This window comes from Panthera leo, chromosome A3 (assembly GCF_018350215.1).
Source record: "Panthera leo isolate Ple1 chromosome A3, P.leo_Ple1_pat1.1, whole genome shotgun sequence".
Classification (NCBI taxonomy): domain Eukaryota; kingdom Metazoa; phylum Chordata; class Mammalia; order Carnivora; family Felidae; genus Panthera; species Panthera leo.
The window spans coordinates 117,877,083-117,897,218 of record NC_056681.1 but is presented as its reverse complement, the minus strand read 5'-3'; the positions used below and the strand labels follow the sequence as shown (position 1 = coordinate 117,897,218).

The window sequence follows — 20,136 nt, the reverse complement described above, 5'->3', positions numbered from 1 at the left end:
TACTAAATATCTGGTATGTGCCAGCTCTGTAGTAGGTTAGATATACAGGCAAGAAAAACACAGAACTAATAATCTAAAAGGGAAGATAGGCAAGTACACCAACATGATACAGTGTAATTAAATATTTTTAAACAGGAATTTAATATAGCATTTAGGGAGGGGGAGTGATAGTTCAGAAGGGAAGAGTTGCCAGAGCAAATCACTTGTAAACAGACTTGAAAGTCAAGAAATAATGCAGTTAGCCATAAGGAAAAGGTATTTTTCATAGAGAACAGAATGTGAACAGGTGAAAGCATTTAATGGAATAACAAGTGGGTAATTGCTAAGAGATATAAAGAATAATAGGCCCTCATCTATTAATCTGAATCAGAATCATTGGAGTTAGAGTATAGGAATCCTTATTTTTACCTGACTTTGTAGGAGAAAGTTTGAGAACCATTGGGGAGAAGTGAGACTAGAAGAGACTACAGGATGAAACCCTGGAGAATGTCAGCATTTAAGGATTGGGTAGAATGAAGGGAGGCTGCAAAAGAAACTGAGATGAACCAAAATAATTTTCTAATGAAATCTAAGTAGTTGCACCTAGAGAATGAACTACAGTCTTGTAAAAATTTTTGGTAGATCAGAGAGGAGTCAAAAATAAGTTAAACTTTTCTTCCTTGTGATTAGAAGCTGAGACTGAAAAGTAATGCCACAGACAACAAATTATAAAGTCACTACAATTATGATCATACTGTTTGAACTTTTTCTTGCCATAGTTATGGTAAGGGAAGTTTGAGATTAATTGGAGTTTTTGCAAGTAACCAAATACCCTCATTGGACAAGTATTGTAAAATACTTGATAATTGGTTTTGGTGAGTCCTCTAAAAATAAAAGAGGCCTAGAGGGAGGGGTTCTCTAACCACATTGACTTAATTCCCAAGATGCTAATCATGCTGATCATGTGCTTGTACTTATTCGTGAGACGGGATATGTGTCTATCTGAGTCCTACACTGACCATAAAGAAATTCCTATGAGGACGGTTTACTAAGAAGAGTCACATGGGACTTGACTCTTAATGGTTTGTTGATACTTTCAAGTCTTCCTGGTAGAGATTGGTCCCATTGTTTTGGAGGGTGGGTTTTGGAGCAGAGGACTGCCAATTCTTATTAAAAAAAAATTTTTTTAATACTTTTATTGAGGTATCATTGAAGTACAAGATACCATACATTTATATATTACATACCCACAGTTTACGTATTTAAAGTAGACAGTATGATCAACGTTGACATTTGTAAATAACCATAACACTGTCAGCACAATCAAGATAACATTTCCATTTCTCCCAGAAGTTTTTGTGTAATCCGTTCCTTCCTCTGCTCCTGTTCCAGACACCACCGACCTTTTTCTGTCACCGTACAGTGGTTTGCATGTATAAATGCAAAGCATATAGTATATTTTTTATATAAATGAAATTTTATATAAGGTATTTTGTATAAATGAAATCATATAGTATGTTTTCTTTTTGCATGATTTCTTTCACTCAATATAATAATTTTTGACTGAAAATTAGTTTTTATTGCTGAATAGAATTCCATTGTGGATATACCATGATTTGTTTAGCTATCTACCTTGATGGACATTTGGCTAATTTTATTTTGGGGGTATTAAAGCTGCTGTGAACATCCACATACAAGTCTCTGTGTGGAAAAATGTTTTTTCTCTCTTGATCAATGCCTACGATGGTATTTATTTACTAAGATATACCATTTTAGATTGGTTGGGCTATATGTCAGGAATATGTTTACCTTTTTAAGAAATTACCTGTTTTCCAAATTGGTGGTATTATTTTATATACCAGCAGTATATGGGAATAAGCCTTAAATTTTGGCCAATTTTATGGGTGTAGAGTGGTGTTTCATTGTGATTTTGATTTGCATTTTCCTGATGAATAATGATGTAGAACATCTGTTCATGTGCTTGTTAGCCATTCATGTATCTTCTGCAAAGTGCCTGTTCGTATCTTTTGCCCATTTAAAAAGTTGAGTTGTTTGTCTTACTATGGAATTGTAGTATTTTTTAAAATTCTGTTCCGAGTACAGTTCCTTTATCTGATAGATGTATCTTGAATATTTCCTTCCAGTCTCTGGTTTGCATTTCATTTTTTAATTGTGTCTTTTGAAGACCAAAAATTATAAATTTATCATTAAAAATGATTAAAATGTTATTATTTTTTCCCTTATCCTTCCTGCCTTTTGTATTCTATTGAGGAAACTTTGCCATCCCTAATTGCAAAGATTTTCTCCTTTGTTTTTTCTAGAAGTTTTCTAGGTTTTACATTTAGGTCTGTGATACATTTAGAGTTAATTTTTTGTGCATGGTGTGTCATAAAAATCAATGTTAATTTCTTTTTATTATTTATCCTGTTGTTAAGACTTCCCTTTCCCTATTCAATTACATTGGCACCTTTGTCAGAAATTATTTGAATATATATATGTGTGGGTCTGTTTCTGGACTCCTTATTCTGTTCCACTGATGTATGTATCTATCTTTTTGCCAATACTAAACTGTCTTGTAGGATTAGAGTAAATCTTGAAATCAGATAGGATAAGTCATCTAACTTTATTGTTCTTTTTTAAAAATTTTTTTTAGCTATTCTAGATTCTTTGTCTTTTTATATAAATTCTAGAGTCAGTTTCTCAATTTCTATAAAAAGAAGCATGCTAAAGTATTGATTGGTATTATATGGAATCAGTAGACCAATTGGGGAGAATTGCCATTTTAACAATACTGAGATTTCTGATTTATGAACATGGTATATTTTTCCGTTTATTTAGATCTTTAACTTCTCTCACCAACATGATGTAGTTTTCATTATAAAATCTTGGTTATCTTTTGTTAGATTTGTTCTTAGGTATTTTATGTGTTTTTCATGTTATTATAAATGATACTATTTTTATAAGTTCATTTCTAGTTTGTTGTTGCTGGTATCTAAGAATATGATTGATTTTATGTGTTAACCTTGTGTCCTGCCACTTGCTTAATTCATTTTTAGTTCTAATAGTTTTTCTATTTTTTGAGATTTTCTTTGTAAACAAACATATAATCTGCAAAAAGGGGCAGTTTTCTTTTCTCCTTTTTTGATCTTTATGCCTCCTCCTCCCCTTTAAAAAGGTTAAAAGGGTGCCTAGGTGTCTCAGTCGATTAAGTGTCCAGCTGGTGATTTCTGCTCACATCATGATCTCAGAGGTTCCAGATATTGAGCCCTGAGTTGGGCTCTGTGCTGATAGCAAGGAGCCTGCCTGGGATCCTCTCTCCCTCTCTCTCACTCTCTCTCTGCTCCCCCCCCCCCCAATAAACAAATAAACTTAAAAAAAATATATATATATAAAAGAAAAAACCTTATTGCAGTGGTATTCAACAGTGGAATCAACCATTCTGGGTCTAGGGGTTTCTTTTTGGGAAATTCTAATGATAAATTAAATTTCTTTAATAGATCTAGAGCTTTTTAGAGTTCCAGTTTCATGTTATGTCAGGCTCGATGCAGGGCTCAACCTCACAAACCGAGATCATGACCTGAGCCAAAATCAAGAGTTGGGTGCTTAACTGACTGAGCGACCCAGGTGCCCCAACAATCTGACTTTAATTGGAGTGTTGAGACCATAAACATTTATTTATTTATTTATCCATCTATTTACTTATTTTTAAAGTTTATTTATTTATTTATTTGAGCAATCCCTACACCCAATGGTTAGAACTCATGACCCGAAAATCAAGAGTTGTATGCTCTTCTGACTGAGCCAGCCAGGTGTCCTGACCATAAACATTTAAATTAATTATTGATATGGTTAGATTTAGGTTTGTTATTTTATTATTTGTTCTCTGTATTTTATTTTTTTGTTCCTTTATACGTTATTTTGTTTTTAATTTTTTTTTTTTTTTAAGTCTTTATTTATTTTTGAGAGAGAGAGAGAGAGAGACAGAGGGCAAGCAGGAGAGGAACAGAGAGAGAAGGAGACACAGAATCTGAAGCAGGCTCCAGGCTCTGAGCTGTCAGCACAGAGCCCGATGCGGGGCTTGAACTCACAAACTGTGAGATCATGACCTGAACCGAAGTCAGACGCTTAACCGACTGAGCCACCCAGGCACCCCTGTACCTTATTTTGGATTATTTAAATATTTCCTGTCTGATTTTAGTTTATATATTTAATTTTTGCTGTTTTCTTTCTTTTTTCTCTTTCTTTCTCTTGTGTGTAGTACTTGCTTTAGGATTTACAGTATACATACCTATCGTTTCATAGGCTACTTAGAGTTTGTGTACTACCATCTTGCTTAAATGTAAAGGCCTTACAACCATGTAGATTTCTTAACCCGGTCTGCTGACCATTAAGTTATAGCTGTCATATGTATTACATCTACCTATGTTGAAAACCTTGCCAGATAATGTTAAAGTTTTGTTTTAAAGAGGGTTTTGGGGTTTGTTTGTTTTTTGTTTTTTTTAAATATGTTTACCCATTTCTTTTGTTCTTTCTTCATTCTTAAAAACCTAGATTTCTGGTATCATTTTCCTTCAGCTAGAATAATCTCCTTTAGCATTTCTCATAGAGCAGGTCTACTGACAACAAATTTTCTTTTCTTTTTTTTTTCATCTGAAGAAGTATGCCTAAAGGATATTTACATGGAATATAGAATTTCAGATTGAGAAATTTTTTCTCTCAAGATTTTGTTTTTTTTATTTTTTATTTTATTTTTTAAAGATTTTTTTTTTTTAATGTTTATTTATTTTTGAGACAGAGAGAGACAGAGCATGAATGGGGGAGGGTCAGAGAGAGGGAGACACAGAATCTGAAACAGGCTCCAGGCTCTGAGCTGTCAGCACAGAGCCCGATGTGGGGCTCGAACTCACGGACGGTGAGATCATGACCTGAGCCGAAGTCGGCCGCTTAACCGACTGAGCCACCCAGGCGCCCCATATTTTTTATTTTTAAAAAATTTTTTTAACATTTATTTATTTTTGAGACAGAGAGAGACAGAGTATGAATGGGGGAGGGTCAGAGAGAGAGGGAGACGCAGAATCTGAAACAGGCTCCAGGCTCTGAGCTGTCAGCACAGAGCCCGATGCGGGGCTCGAACTCACAGACCGCGAGATCATGACCTGAGCCGAAGTCAGACACTTAACCGACTGAGCCACCCAGGGGCCCCAAGATTTTAAAGATGTTACACTGTTTTCTGTTCTCTTTGGTTTCTTTTTTTTTTTTTTTAGTTTTAAAAAAAATTTCTTTAATGCTTATTTATTTTTGGGAGAGAGAGAGAGCGCACTAGCAGGGGAGAGGCAGAGGGAGTGGGGGACAGAGTATCAGAAGCAGGCTTTGTGCTGACAAGCAGAGAGCCTGATGCAGGGCTTGAACTCACAAACCATGAGATCATGACCTGAGCTGAAGTTGGACACTTAACCAACTGAGCCACTCAGGCGTGCCTGTTCTCTTTGGTTTCTATTCAAAGTTTTGTGGTCATTCAAATCATTGATGTATATATATACACACACATACATATGTATACATATGTACATATGCATATACAGAAATATAATGTTATTTTTTTTAACTGCTTTCTAGATTTTTTTTAACATTTGGTTTTGAAATTTTTCATTAAGATGTATCTGGGTGTATTTTTCTTTGAGTTTATTTTTTTTTGAGTGTTTGTTGAGTTCCTAGGATCTGTAAATTAATGTCTCATTAATTTTGGGTGATTTTCCACCATTATTTTTTTCAAATGTATTTTCATGCCACAGACTTTTTTCCTTTTCTTTTGGGATTATGGCTACACTTAAGTTAGACATTTTGATGTTGACCCACAGGTTGTTGGGGCTCTGCTGAGTGTTTTTCAGTCTTTTTTCTCTTTGTTCTTCAGATCGGTTAATTTCTATTGATCTGTCCTCAAGTTCACAGGCTCTTTCCTTTTTCATCTCCATTCTGTTATTGAGCCCATTCTGTTTTTATTTCAAATATTGTATTTTTAGTTCTAAAATACAGTTTTTTTTTTTTTGTTTTTTTTTTTTGGTTTCTGTTTTCTGCTGATAATTCCTATCTTTTCCTTCACTTCAAGTGTGTTTTCCTTTATTTCATGAAACATAGTTATAATAGCATCTTTAAATCTTTGGTAGTTCTAACTTCTGGATCATCTTGGGGTGACATTTGTTCATTATCTGTTCCTTTCAGAATTATTCACATTTTACCGGTTCTTTGTGTATTGCATAATTTTGGAATTTATTCCTAATATTGTGAATGTTATTTGGATAGACTTTGGGTGCTTTTAGAATCTTCTGGGAGATCATTGCTGTTTTGTTTTATTTAAAAAAATTTTTTTAATGTTTATTTTTGAGAGAGAGAATACTAGCAGGGGAGGGGCAAAGAGAAAAGGAGACAGAATCCAAAGCAGGCTCCAGGCTCTGAGCTATCAGCACAGAACCCGATGCAGGGCTCGAACTTATGAACTGTGAGATCATGACCTGAGCTGAAGTCGGACACCTGACTAACTGAGTCACCCAGGTGCCCCATCATTGCTGTTTTTATTTTAGCAAGTAACCTATTTACTGTTCAGACTATAAGTTCTGTCTTGTCTTCTGAGGGTATTGGTTCAATCTTAGTTCCATTATTAAAAAAAAATTTTTTTTTTAATGTTTAATTTTGAGGGAGGGGAGGGGCAGAGAGAGGGAGACACAAGAATCTGAAGCAGGCTTCAGGCTCTGAGCTGTCGGCACAGAGCCTGATGCAGGGCTCAAACTTAAGAACCGTGAAATCATGACCTAAGCTGAAGTTGGACGCTCAACCGAGCCCCCCAGATGCCCCTTAGTTCCACTCTTCTAAGTCTTTGCTATGATAGTTGAAGTCTGTTTTGAATAGTTTAGTGGTTTGTTGGAGACTTTTTCAGGTGTTTCAAGTCTTGTTTCATTTCTCCAAGCTTTTGCTACATTGGATTGGGTCTGTCTCTCACTAGTAGCTCAGGGGTTAGTCTGAGGCTTGTGCAATTTGTTAAAATCTTATTTCACCTTTTGAAGCTTTTGCTAAACTGGCTTGGGTATGCTCCACACATACATGGCTCAGATTAAGCGGTGATTTGTATGAATTCAGACAGAATTATGCGATTACCTTCTTTGCATGTCTCTTCTTCACAGCTCTCTCACACCTTCTGGTCTATAGAGACCCCTTTTCCTGGTTTCTCTGGTCAGAAAGATAGAGTTTTTGTTGGAATGTAGGCTGCCCATGCTACCCTACAAATGGGCCCACCCTTATTGCAGAGCCACATGTGAGGGAAAACAAAAAAAAAGAGGGGGGGGGGGAACACATCCCATGGGAGTCACTTCTCCCAGTTTTGACTTCTCTCCACAATCCACCTGCTTTGTTTTCTTTTCAGAATCTAGGAGTTTTAGTTGTAATAAGCAGGAGGGATGGGCTGTAGAGGGCTTATGCACCATGGCTGAATCAAGACTTCGCTGTATTAAATTTGTAATTTTGGATCTCATGTGCAGAGAAGTGAAAATCATTCTTCCCTGCTCAGAGTATACTGACATCATCAGTCCCTATTATTTTTTGTTTTACCTGTTTCCATTTCCATCTCCTTCCAGAGACAACCATGTTAGCAAGTGTGACATTTGTCCTTAAATATTTATGAATCTTTGTAAAATAGCTAGTGCTGTTTACACGTTTATTTGTTTTTAATTTACCAAAATGACATTAGTCTTGTTCTGTTTCTTCTGTCGTTCAACAGTATGCTTTTTGGTTATGTTCATGTCTCTATGTGTAGAAATGGTTTATTGCTTCTAACAACTACATAGTATTCCATAGTAGACATGTATCACATTTTACTTACATATTTCTTAAGAATGGTCACCTAGGGGCACCTGGGTGGTTTAGTAGGTTAAGCGGCCAACTCTTGATTTCGGCTGAGGTCATGATCTCACAGTTCACGAGATTGAGCCCCACATCGGTCTCTGTGCTGACGGCGCGCCTGCTTGGGATTCTTTCTCTCCCCCTCTCTCTCAGGACCGCTTTTGTGCCTATGTGCACACTCTCTCTTTCGAAATAAATAAGTAAACATTTAAAGTATTATATTGAATCTGCCAATTTACGTCTATTACAAAACCTTAGTTCAAGTCCTTATCATCTCTTATCTATTCTATTACAATAAACTGCTACCTCTTCTCCCTTTATTCACTTTTCCTCCATGGGTCATCTAATGTATAGCATCCAGAGTGATCTTTCTGAACCATAAACCTAACACATGCCTCACACAGATCTTTAGCTGGAGAAGGATGTCTCAGAGGTTCTTGGGCCACACTTTTGAGAACTGCTGCTCCTCTGTGCATTCTGAGCCTCCTAGAAGATAACTTTGTAATTACTCAGTCATGTTTGTTAACTACATAGTGACTGGTCTTAAATTTGGGAATTTGGATCCAGCTGTGTATCAGACTTGTCTGGCCAGCTTACATCAGACAAGACAGCACCCTTCCTTTAACTGTGGGAACTAAGAATCATATTGCCTAAATAAGACAGGACAGCCCTGACACCAGGTTTAGGGAGGAGGCTAAGGGAGAGGGAAGATGGAGCAGACTAGAGCCCTACAAACTGTTTTTTTCCTTCTTTATTCTCAGGGGTACTATTTAGTTACTGTCCCTCTCTCAGAGAAATAGAGGTGCCTGGTTACAGATCCATGGGATCTTCTGAAGGGTCGTAGAACAACCTATTACTTTGACTACTTTCTTTTCTTGGATCAATCTAGGAAAGAATGCCTACTTGGACTGCAGAGTGAGCACTAATGTGTACTGCTTTCTCTTATCACAATAAAGTATAATAATAATTTTATATGTTGCCTTTGGTCAACCATTGTAATTGTTAGATTACAACCTAATCCTGTTCTTATTATCAGGCTTCTTAGGTTTTGCATCGGTTACCAACTTCTTATGATATAAAATGATTAATAGGAACTTTACTCTTGTGGTATATATATTTGTGTCATATTAATAGCAGGACCCAGTGCTCCATAAAGGATAATAGTTTCCAGTACACTATTCCTCACGATGACTCCTTAAGCGGCTCGTCGTCTGCTTCTTCATGTGAGCCAGTGAGTGATTTTCCAGCATCCTTCCGAAAGTCTACCTACTGGATGAAGATGAGAAGGGTCAAGGCAGCTGCTGCTTCGCGTGTTGAAGGTACCAGTATCTCTGCTTTATTTCAAAGACAGAGCATTCTCTAGGTAGCTGTTGTAAATGGTTCTTAAAGTATTAAGCATCACATATGTTTCTCACATCTGTGTTAGGCTGTCACACACTGTTAAGCTTTGTGAACTGTCCTTTTATTTTATTTTTTTAGTTATTTATTTTCTTTTTTAATTTACATCCAAATTAGTTAGTATATAGTGCAACACTGATTTCAGGAGTAGATTCCTTACTGCCCCTTATCCATTTAGCCCATCCCCCCTCCCACCACCCCTCCAGTAACCCTCAGTTTGTTCTCCATATTTATGAGTCTCTTCTGTTTTGTCCCCCTCCCTGTTTTTATATTATTTTTGTTTCCCTTCCCTTATGTCCATCTGTTTTGTCTCTTAAAGTCCTCATATGAGTGAAGTCATATGATTTTTGTCTTTCTTTGACTAATTTCACTTAGCATAACACCCTCCAGTTCCATCCACGTAGTTGCAAATGGCAAGATTTCATTCTTTTTGATTGCCGAGTAAAACTCCATTGTATATATATACCACATCTTCTTTATCCATTCATCCATCGATGGACATTTGGGCTCTTTCCATACTTTGGCTATTGTTGATAGTGCTGCTATAAACATGGGGGTGCATGTGTCCCTTCGAAACAGCACACCTGTATCCCGTGGATAAATGCCTAGTAGTGCAGTTGCTGGGTTGTAGGGTAGTTCTATTTTTAGTTTTTTGAGGAACCTCCATACTGTTTTCCAGAGTGGCTGCACCAGCTTGCATTCCCAACTGTCCTTTTATTTTAGAGTGAAATTCTTACTCCTCTAGGTTATATGGGTATCAGCCTTTCCTCTTCAAATGATTTGAACTTCTTTCCCATTATACCAGTTTCATCCTCTGTTGACATTTAGAGGCCTTTATTATTCATGGGGAACAATTGATCAGTTGGGATGGAGAACAGTAAAAGAATGAAATGGGGAGGTCGAATGAGTTAGTGAAGTTTTACCAACTTCCCTAAAACTGTCAGACACTTCTGTGGGGCTTGTGTTTGCTGATGATCTCTCCTGTGATGACCTTGTGAGTGGTTTTTTTTTTTTTTTTTTTTTTTTGGTGAGTGATGTTTTGAAGGCTGGCCAGTATGTTCACTTGTAAGCCATACTGAGGGTTTTGTTTGTTTGTTTTTGTGTGGTATTTCAGGGTCAGGTGGAGTATCAACCAAAGGAAAAAGGAAACCCAGGCAGGAAGAAGATGAAGACTATCGAGAATTTCCTCAGAAGAAGCATAAGCTTTATGGTGAGGGAGTAACTTTGCTAATTCTTTTCCCTTGGGTATCTTGGCTTTATTCTTCAGGGGTAAAAGGGAGAGAGACCTGAGGTTTTGGCCCTTGGAGCACTGCTGAACCCTTTGATTTTTTGGCGAGGAATGGCTTTCATCCTACCTGACTTTTTTGATTTTTTTCCTGTCATAACTTTTTTTTTTTCACATTTACTCATTTTTGAGAGACAGAGAGAGACAGAACACAAATGGGGGAGGGGCAGAGAGAGAAGGAGACACAGAATCCGAAGCAGGCTCCAGGCTCCGAGCTATCAGCACAGAGCCCAATGTGGGGCTCGAACCCACGAACTGCGAGATCATGACCTGAGCCGAAGTCGGACGCTTAACTGACTGAGCCACCCAGGCGCCTCTATTATTTTTATTTTATTTTTTTTTAATATGGAATGCTTATATGTGCTGCCGAAGCGAGCACTTTTTAAAAAAAAATTTTTTTTTACATTTATTCATTTTTGAGAGACAGAGAGAGACAGAGCACAAATGGGGGAGGGGCAGAGAGAGAGGGACCCTGTCATAACTTAAGGGAGACGGTTGGTTGAGGGAGTGGGACATAGGGTGTTGAGAAGAGATGGGAGGAAATTTTGATAGTAACAGATTGGATAGCAAAGGTGATATGTTGGGCTTCAAGTTTCTGTCTTGTGTCAGGGAGGAAGCAACGGCCTAAAACTCAACCTAATCCTAAATCCCAGGCTCGTCGTATTCGGAAGGAACCACCAGCTTACGCAGCAGGTATGTTTTCTGTTGGAAGCTTTGGGGTATCAAGGTCTCGCACTCTGTTTTTTGTTGTTGTTGTTGGTCAAGGAGTGATGTTACAAAGAGTTTCTTTAAGGAGGCAGTTATTAAGGGTATGGGTTTGGAGGCCAGTCAGACCCTCCTTTAAGTTTTGGCTTTTAACTCATTTTCTGGTCTGCCTTCATCTAGTTAACTTCTGCAGGCTTTAGTTACCTTGTTTCTAAATAGGGATAATGAAGGTAGTCAGAATTTTCATGGAGACTAAATGGGTATAAAAACATTTAAGAACATCTTCAGACACACAGGAAACAGGAAATTGGCTGTTATATATCTAAGTATCCCATTATTATATGCTGCTGTGAAAATGTTGCCCATTGTTGGTTATACCTCAGTAAAGCTAGAAAAAAAAATGTTGCCCGGTTCTTTAAGCTGCTGGGCTTTTGAATGGTTCTCAGATGGTTTTCGTCGTGGAGGACTGAGTAGGAGTATCAGAAACTCCTCATTGTCTGAAAAAAAATTACTTCTAGAAAGAGTCTTTTCCCCAGGAAGGAAAAAAAATGATACTTTTACTAAATTCCAGGAATACGTTTTCTGTTTCTAGAGAATTCTGCAAATTATGAAGTGTTTCTTTCTCTGCTTTGTAGGCAGTTTGGAGGAACAATGGTACCTAGAAATCGTGGATAAAGGCAGTGTCTCCTGTCCTACCTGCCAGGCGGTGGGGAGGAAGACCATAGAGGGCTTAAAGAAACACATGGAGACCTGCAAACAGGTTAGAGATTTTGTGGCGTTTCATAAGGGTTATGACCTTTTCCCATACCTCAGACAACTATCGCTGTGTCAGTGTGCTGATTACTGTGGAGAAGCAGCAGCATTGTGTTACAAGGAAAACAGAGGCTTTAGAGTCTGACAGACTTGGGTTTGAATCTTCATTTAGCCACTTACTGGTTGTGTCATTTAGCTTTTTATGTGTGGACCTTGTTTTTCTCATTTATCTTACAAATTATACAAATAATTTTATGTAGTCCCTGAGGGGATAAGAAAGAAATAATACATGCTGAGTGCCCACCCCGTTACTCGGCAAATGTTGGCGCTCAGTAAATGGTAATTCTTACTCCTTTAAAAATGAGTTACTTTTACTTCTTTACCCTTGAGGATGTGACACTGAGGTTGTGGGGTTTTGAGATTCTTTGGGTTTTGGAAATAAAGGAGACACAGACGAGAGCATCCGGGTAGGACTTTGTTACATTCTGTTTCTCTGTTGAACAACCTGACACTGAGCAGTATTTCTTCCTGTAGGAAATGTTTACTTGTCATCATTGTGGGAAACAACTTCGTTCACTGGCAGGGATGAAGTATCACGTGATGGCAAATCATAATAGCTTGGTAAGAGTATCTTCTGTCCTGTATGAGCCTGTGTGTGTTTGGATGTCTTTACTTAGATGAGTGCGGATAACCCAGTGGAGGTGTCTAAGGCTCTGGGGCTTTATAGGGGTGTGAGTAAGAATACCTTTTTGATAGAAGAGTCATGCACATGAAACCTTTGCGGTGGGTATTTGTGTGTTTAGGTTAGCCCCAGAGGTTCGTCTCCTGGAAGATAGAGGCTCTGAGCTCTTATTTGCATTACATTTGCTTCCTTGTCTGTCTAGGAGAAGATGGAGAAAGCCAGGAGTCAGATAACTAAGCTTCATGGGCATCGGCTTAGGTGCTAGTCCAGTCCTTGATTCTCCTATGATACAATTTTTTTCTGTATCTGTCTTTTCCATGAATCATCTGCTTGTTTGCTTGTCTTGCTTTCTAGCCCATTTTGAAGGCTGGAGATGAAATAGACGAACCAAGTGAGAGAGAGCGGCTCCGAACAGTTTTAAAGAGACTGGGAAAGCTCAGGTGCATGCGCGAGGTAAGAGCCCAGGGACAGTGTCTCCTTCTGCCTGGAGTCTTGAATCAATGTCTTTCTGTTATTTTGTTCCATTTCTTCTCTCTTGTAGACCTGGTTCTGTGTCATCTTACAGGGTAAGAGTGGCTCCTGCTTTTCCAGCTGTTTTGAATTCATTAGTAGCTCTTTATTTTTTTTCTCATCTCCACAAACTTATTTCCCCCCTCTTTCCCTTTGTTCAAAGGAGTTTCTTTACCATCCTTTTTTAGTGTGATGAAAAGGATCTTAGTATTCTCACTGTGAGGAGCTTTGCCATTGCTGGGTGTATGATACTGGGGTGGAGTCGAGTCACAGACCAGAGAGGAAGCTCTGCCACAGGGGAGACACACAGATCCAGTTTACTGAATGCCAACTAAACTGATTGACTGTCACGGTTGGTGGTGGACAGGACAGGCGTTCGGCCAGGCACAAGGGCCAAGGAAAGGTTGTGCCAATGGGAAGTGTTGGAGAGGGTCTAGTGATACCAGAGGATCTATTTACGTGAGGTGGTGGTTGAATGCTTTGTGGCTGTTGAGAAATTGAGAAATCATGTCAAAAGATGTAAGATTATAGTTCAGGCCTTTCTCCTGTGTTCAGAGTTGCTCTAGTAGCTTCACCAGCATCATGGGATATCTGTACCATGTCAGAAAATGTGGCAAAGGGGCTGCAGAGCTGGAGGAGATGACCCTGAAATGTCACCACTGTGGAAAGCCATATAAATCGAAGGCTGGACTTGCGTATCACCTGAGGTCAGAGCATGGGCCTGTGAGTACTGATTACTTTCCAGACCCTGTTTGGGGATCTGTTTTTTGGGGACTCCTTACTCCGACATCTTCCCATACATCCGCTGTTCCTTGTTTGTATCCCCTTTTAATCTTTGAATGCTTTTGTTTTCCTTTCCTTATTTTTCCTTGGTTCTCTTATTTCTGCCTTTTGAACATAATTAGGTTAGAGAAATCAAAGTTCAGCGTGTAATCTGTGCAGAAGTAAACTCATTATTATACTTTTAAAGCTTAAGGCATTCCGATTTAGCTAGAAATTTTGTGGAAATTTCTGTCCGGCTGGTTCTTCCATTCCAATTTTTTTGTCTTGATTTTCTCCCCCTTGATTACATTTCTAGGCTTCCCCCACCTCATGTTTCTTTTTAGAATTCAGTTTCAAGGTATAATTTACATATGATAATTAATATTCACCCTTTTAATTTTTTAATTTTTTATTTTTTTTAATGTTTATTTTTTGAGAGCGAAGACAGTATGGGGGAGTGGGCAGAGAGAGAGAGGGAGGCACAGAATCCGAAGCAGGCTCCAGGCTCTGAGCTGTCAGCACAGAGCCTGATGCGGGGCTCAAACCGATGAACTGTGAGATCATGACTTGAGCCGAGGTTGGACGCTTAACCGCCTGAGCCACCTAGGCGCCCCAATATATTCACCCTTTTTAGTGTGCAGTTACGAGTTTTGACAAATACATAGTCATGTAGTCACCAGCACAATCAAGATATAGAACGATTTGACCACTGATTTATTTTCTGTCCCTATAGTTTTGCTTTTTTCACAATGTCCTATAAATGGAGTCATACCATATGTAGCCTTCCTTTTGAGTCTGGCTTCTTTCACTTAGCATAATACATTTGAGACTCATCCATGTGTTGCATGTATCATTAATTTATTTCTTTTTATTTCTGTCTAGGATTCCATTGTATGGATGTTTCACAGTTTCTTTATCCATTCATCAGTTGAAGAACATTTGGGTTGTTCCCATATTTTGGCAATTATGAATAAAGTTACTATAAACATTCACATAAAAGGCTTTTGTGTGAAAATAAATTTTAATTTCTCTTGGGTAAATACTTAGGAATGGGATAGCTAGGTCATATGATAAATGTATGTTTAACTTTATGAGAAACTGCCAAACTCTTTTTCAGAGTGGCTGTACCATTTTGCATTCTCACTAGTAAAATATGAGAATTCCAGTTGCTTTGTATCCTTGTTAGGATTTGCTGTTGTTAATTTCATTTTTTTCTTGGTCCATTCTATTAGGTATGCAGTGGTATTTCACTGAAGTTTAAATTTGCATCTCCCTAGTGACTAATGACATTGACCATCTTTTCATTTGTTTATTGGCAATGTCAGTTGTTAGTGAAGTGTCTTCTTTTTTGAAGTGGCCATTGAAATCCTTTATTATTGGAGTTTTGTTGTCTTACTAGGAAGTTTTGAGGATATTCTGAGTTTTTTATATATTTTGGACAGAAGCCCTTCATCAGATACATGTTTTGCAAATATTTTCTCCCAGTCTATAGTTTGTCTTTTCATTTATTTACAGTGTTCTAAATTTTTTTATAAGTTTATTTATCTTGAGAGGGAGAGAGAGCACCCAAGCAAGGGAGGGGGAGAGGGAGAGAGAGAAGCCCAAGCAGGCTCTGCTTAGTGTGGAGCTTGATGTGGGGCTTGATCTCACAGCTGTGAGATCATGACCTGAGCTGATATCAAGAGTCAGATAGATGCTCAACCGACTGAGACGCCCAGGAACCCCTATAGTGTTTTTCAAAGAGCATAGTTCTTAAGTTCGATTTATCATTTTTTCCTTTTATGGGTAATGCTTTTTTTGTTTTTGTTTCTAATATCTCTTTGCCCAACCCAGTTTTCTTTTCGTTTCTTTTTTTTTTTTTAATGTTTTTATTTATTTTTGAGAGAGACAGAGTGTGAGTGGCGGAGGGGCAGAGAGAGCGAGAGAGGGAGACACAGAATCTGAAACAAGCTCCAGGCTCTGAGCTGTCAGCACAGGGCCAGATACGGGGCTTGAACTCATGAACTGTGAGATCATGAACTGAGCCACCCAGGCACCCCCCAACCCAATTTTCTATTGCTGCTATAAAAAATCACAAGGGGGCCTGGGTGGCTCAGTCGGTTGAGTGTCTGACTTTGGCTCAGGTCATGATCTCACAGTTCTTGGGTTCCAGCGCTGCATCTGAGCTGTCAGCACAGAGCCTGGAGCCTGCTTCTGATTCTGTGTCTTCCTCTCTTTCTGCCCCTTCCCCACTCACACTCTTGTCTCTCTCTCAGAAAATAAGACATTTTAAAAAAATCACCACAGAATTAATGGCCTAAATAACACAACTGTATTGTTTCAGTGTATTAGGCCCGAAGTCCAGGGATAGCACAGCTCAGCTGGCTCCCCTGTGTAGGACCTCACCAGGCTGGCATCAAAGTGTCAGTAGGACTGTTCCTTTTTGGAGGCTCAAGGGGAGAATCTGTTTTGAGGCTCGTTAAAATTAAGACTTGAGTTCCATGCAGTTAGTTGTAGGACCTCATTTCCTTGGTTGCTGTAGGCCGAGAGTTGTTCTCGGGTTCTGAAGGCCATCTATGTTCCCTGGCTTGTGGTCCCTTCCTCTTCAAGTCAGCAGCAGTATCGAGTCTCTCTCACACTCTGAATCTCTCCTGCCTTTTCTTCTGTCACACCTCTCTTACTTAAAGTCAACTGATTCTGGACTTTAATTAGATCTACAAAGTACCTTCACAGCAGCACATAGATTAGCGTTTAATTGAATAACTGATGACTGTAGCCTAGCCAGGGTGACACATCAAAAAACCATTACACCCAGGATTACAAAAATGTCCTCCCTTTGTTTCTTCTAGAAGTTTTATAGTTACATGGTTTACATTTCATTTTGAGTTAATTTTTATAGGTAGTATGAGGTAGGAATGGGTTGAGGTTCATGTCTTTGCACATGGCTATGTCTTGACCTTTACTTATTAAAATAGAACAGACTTTACCCTAAGAAATTTTTTATATCCGCAAAATACGCATGAAGGTGGTAGAGCTTTATGCTAGTGGTTAGCAAGCCAGTGAAGAGCTTTTGATACTTAGAGCAGGAAGGATAGCCCTTAATCATTGGCTTTGATGGAAGCCACTTCTCAGGCCTGTGTTTTGCTATGTCTCATTCTTGCAGATCTCATTCTTTCCAGAGTCAGGACAGCCAGAGTGCTTAAAGGAGATGAGCCTGGAGCCAAAGAGTGGGGGTCGAGTTCAGAGGCGTTCTGCCAAGATAGCTGTGTACCACCTGCAGGAGCTGGCTTCTGCTGAACTGGCCAAGGAATGGCCTAAGAGGAAGGTGCTTCAGGATTTGGTGCCTGATGATCGGAAGGTAAAGTAGAAACTTGCATTAATTTTGAACCATGTCTGATGTTGTGCTTAGTACATACGGAAAAGCAAATGCACTTGAGTACATGATAAACAGTATGTTGCTTCTTTTTTTTTAAATTAATTAATTAATTTATTTTATTTTTTAAAAAATATATGAAATTTATTGTCAGATTGGTTTCCATACAACACCCAGTGCATCCCAAAAGATGCCCTCTTCAATACCCATCACCCACCCTCCCCTCCCTCCCACCCCCCTTTAGCCCTCAGTTTGTTCTCATTTTTTAAGAGTCTCTTATGCTTTGGCTCTCTCCCACTCTAACCTCTCTTTTTTTTTTTCCTTCCCCTCCCCATGGGTTCCTGTTAAGTTTCTCAGGATCCACATAAGAGTGAAAACATGGTATCTGTCTTTCTCTGTATGGCTTATTTCACTTAGCATAACACTTTCCAGTTCCGTCCACCTTGTTACAAAGGGCCATATTTCATTCTTCCTCATTGCCACATAGTACTCCATTGTGTATATAAACTACAATTTCTTTATCAGTATGTTGCTTCTTAATTCTTAGAGATGGAGTATGTCTGATCCAGCTTCAGTGTTTGGATTCATATGGGTCCTAGAGAGACTGTCTGTTTCAGAAGTTCCTTAAGGAACCCTCTTAATTTTGAACTGCTTCTGGAGGGAATCCAAATTCCAGATTAGTCTTTTTTGTTAGTCTTTGTTTCCACTTTGTTAGTTTTTTGTTAGTCTTTTGTTAGTCTCTGTTTCCACTTTGTTAATTTGTATGTAGTAGTTTATATTTAGTTTAGCTAAAGGATTTCAGTTTGTTTTTCTAGCAACAGAACTCCTCTCCCCACCCACTTTTTTTTCCCAAATGAAAATTATATAAAACACCAATATGTAGAATAACTTAAAATAGAGTCGCTGGGGTGCCTAGGTGGTTCAGCTGGGTAAGTGTCCAACTTCAGCCAAGGTCATGATCTTGTAGTTTGTGAGCTTGAGTCCCATGTTGGGCTATCTGCTGATAGCTCAGAGCTTGGAGCTGCTTCGGATTCTGTGTCTCATTCTCTCTCTGCCCCTCCCCTGCTCATGCTCTGTCTGTCTCTCTCTCTCTCAAAAATAAATATTAAAAAAAAAAAAATTAAAAATGGAGTTTCTGTATGTAACTAGGGGTAGGAGCCCAAAACTTTGCCTACTTGGCCTTCTCCTTGATACTTTTATCATTCCTTCCATGGCCCCAAGTGTACTTCTCAGGGTTATAGAATGTAGCTTAGAAGCCTTTGGTTTAAAATAGATCATAGACCAAAGGAACATATTTGGCCAAGAGGAGATAAGGAGTATATGACTATGGGGTAGTCATGGGAAGGGCTTGGGAGGATATACGAGTAAAGATTAAGGTTAGAGCTAAGGACCTATTACTCTCCATGGTATCAAGAAAGATAGTTTAGATTTGGCCTAGGGCTTTGACTCATGAGGGGAATGTCATATATTATAAGAAAATGTCAATTCGTGGAAGTGGATACCTTTTATTTGGTCTAAAAACCAGTCCTACTGGTGTCCAAGGAGTTGGATCCTGTTCTTGAGTATCAGAGCATCCTTTTTTGTTTCAGACTCATTGCTACTTTTTTACTGCCACAGGCTAAAGTATGTGGTTATCTAAATTTCAGTTTAAATGTGAATTTTGTACAGTGGTATGTATCTTATGATATTGTAGTCTGTTTGCTTTCACTGTGTTGATCGGTGTAGGGAATTAGACATAAATATTTGTTAACTGATTGATAAGGTTTGCTAGTCTTATCTAGCAGATACTCTCCTAAAATCATCAGTTTTATAGTTTGACATTGTGTAGGTTAAAGGCATTATTATTTTGTTTTGTTTTAAACTAAAAATTTAATTGGAATAGATAATATATTCTTGTTCAGAAGTCAAAATGATAATAAACATTGAGATATCTCACTCTCACCCCATCCTTGTTCTAGCCTGTATCCATGGTAGCCATTCTTACCGGTTTCTTGTGTGTCCTTCCAGTGTTTTTTAATGCAAATACAAGCAATATGGTCTAGGAAAAACTCTTGTGTTTTCTTTTACCCACATACTACTACACACTTAACACTTCTGACACCAGATGTGTGGGTTTTTCCCACACAGACTAATTTTCTAACACCATCTGCGTGTCCTACAATTTAATTCAGTCCTGACACTATCTACCTGGAGTTAGTGTCAGGTCCACAAGTTAAGGGCTCAGTCTCACAGGACTGTTCCAATTTCAGGTGCCAGTCACAAGTCCCAGGTTGTCATCTGTACTTCTGACTGACTGGGCTAAAAATTGGAGTTCCCATGCTCCCCTCCCTGGTTTAAGTAATTTGCTAGCATGGCTCACAGAACTCAGGGCAACGTGTTTACTGGTTTGTTATAAAGGATATAATAAAATCTGCAGATGAACAACCAGATGAAGAAATACAGAGTGAGGTCTAGAAGAGTCCCCAGCATAGGAGCTCCTATCCCTGTGGAGTTGGAGGTGTATCACCCTCTTGGCACATATATATACTCTCTGAACCCCATAATTTTGGGACTTTTATAGAGGCTTCATCACATAGGCATGATTGATTAACTATCCCTAGCCCCTTTCCCTCTCTAGAGAATGGGGAATGTGTCTGAAAGTTCAAAGCTTCTAATCAAGGCTTGGTTTTGCCAGTGGCTAGCCCACCGAGGAGCCCACAGAGTATTACCTCATCAAAACAAAAGATACTCCTATCACTCAGGAAATTCCAAGGGATTTATGAACTCTGTCCAAATACTGGTATTACTCAGAAAATTAGTAGGTGTTTTAGGAACTCTCTA

General features: G+C 38.7%; 1 protein-coding gene across 2 annotated transcripts in view; it reads left to right on the top strand.

Annotated features, from left to right (window-relative positions):
- Positions 1-20,136, top strand: part of ZNF512 (zinc finger protein 512) — a 34,248-nt gene that overhangs the window by 1,338 nt on the left and 12,774 nt on the right. The window contains exons 3-10 of one of the 2 annotated variants that reach the window (XM_042933396.1): positions 9,007-9,188; positions 10,382-10,477; positions 11,162-11,245; positions 11,893-12,017; positions 12,545-12,631; positions 13,047-13,145; positions 13,758-13,925; positions 17,107-17,301. In XM_042933396.1, the coding sequence (XP_042789330.1) occupies positions 9,007-9,188; positions 10,382-10,477; positions 11,162-11,245; positions 11,893-12,017; positions 12,545-12,631; positions 13,047-13,145; positions 13,758-13,925; positions 17,107-17,301 (1,036 nt within the window). Of the gene's footprint in view, positions 1-9,003; positions 9,189-10,381; positions 10,478-11,161; positions 11,246-11,892; positions 12,018-12,544; positions 12,632-13,046; positions 13,146-13,757; positions 13,926-17,106; positions 17,302-20,136 lie in introns of both variants that reach the window. The other variant, XM_042933395.1, reaches the window with a different exon arrangement.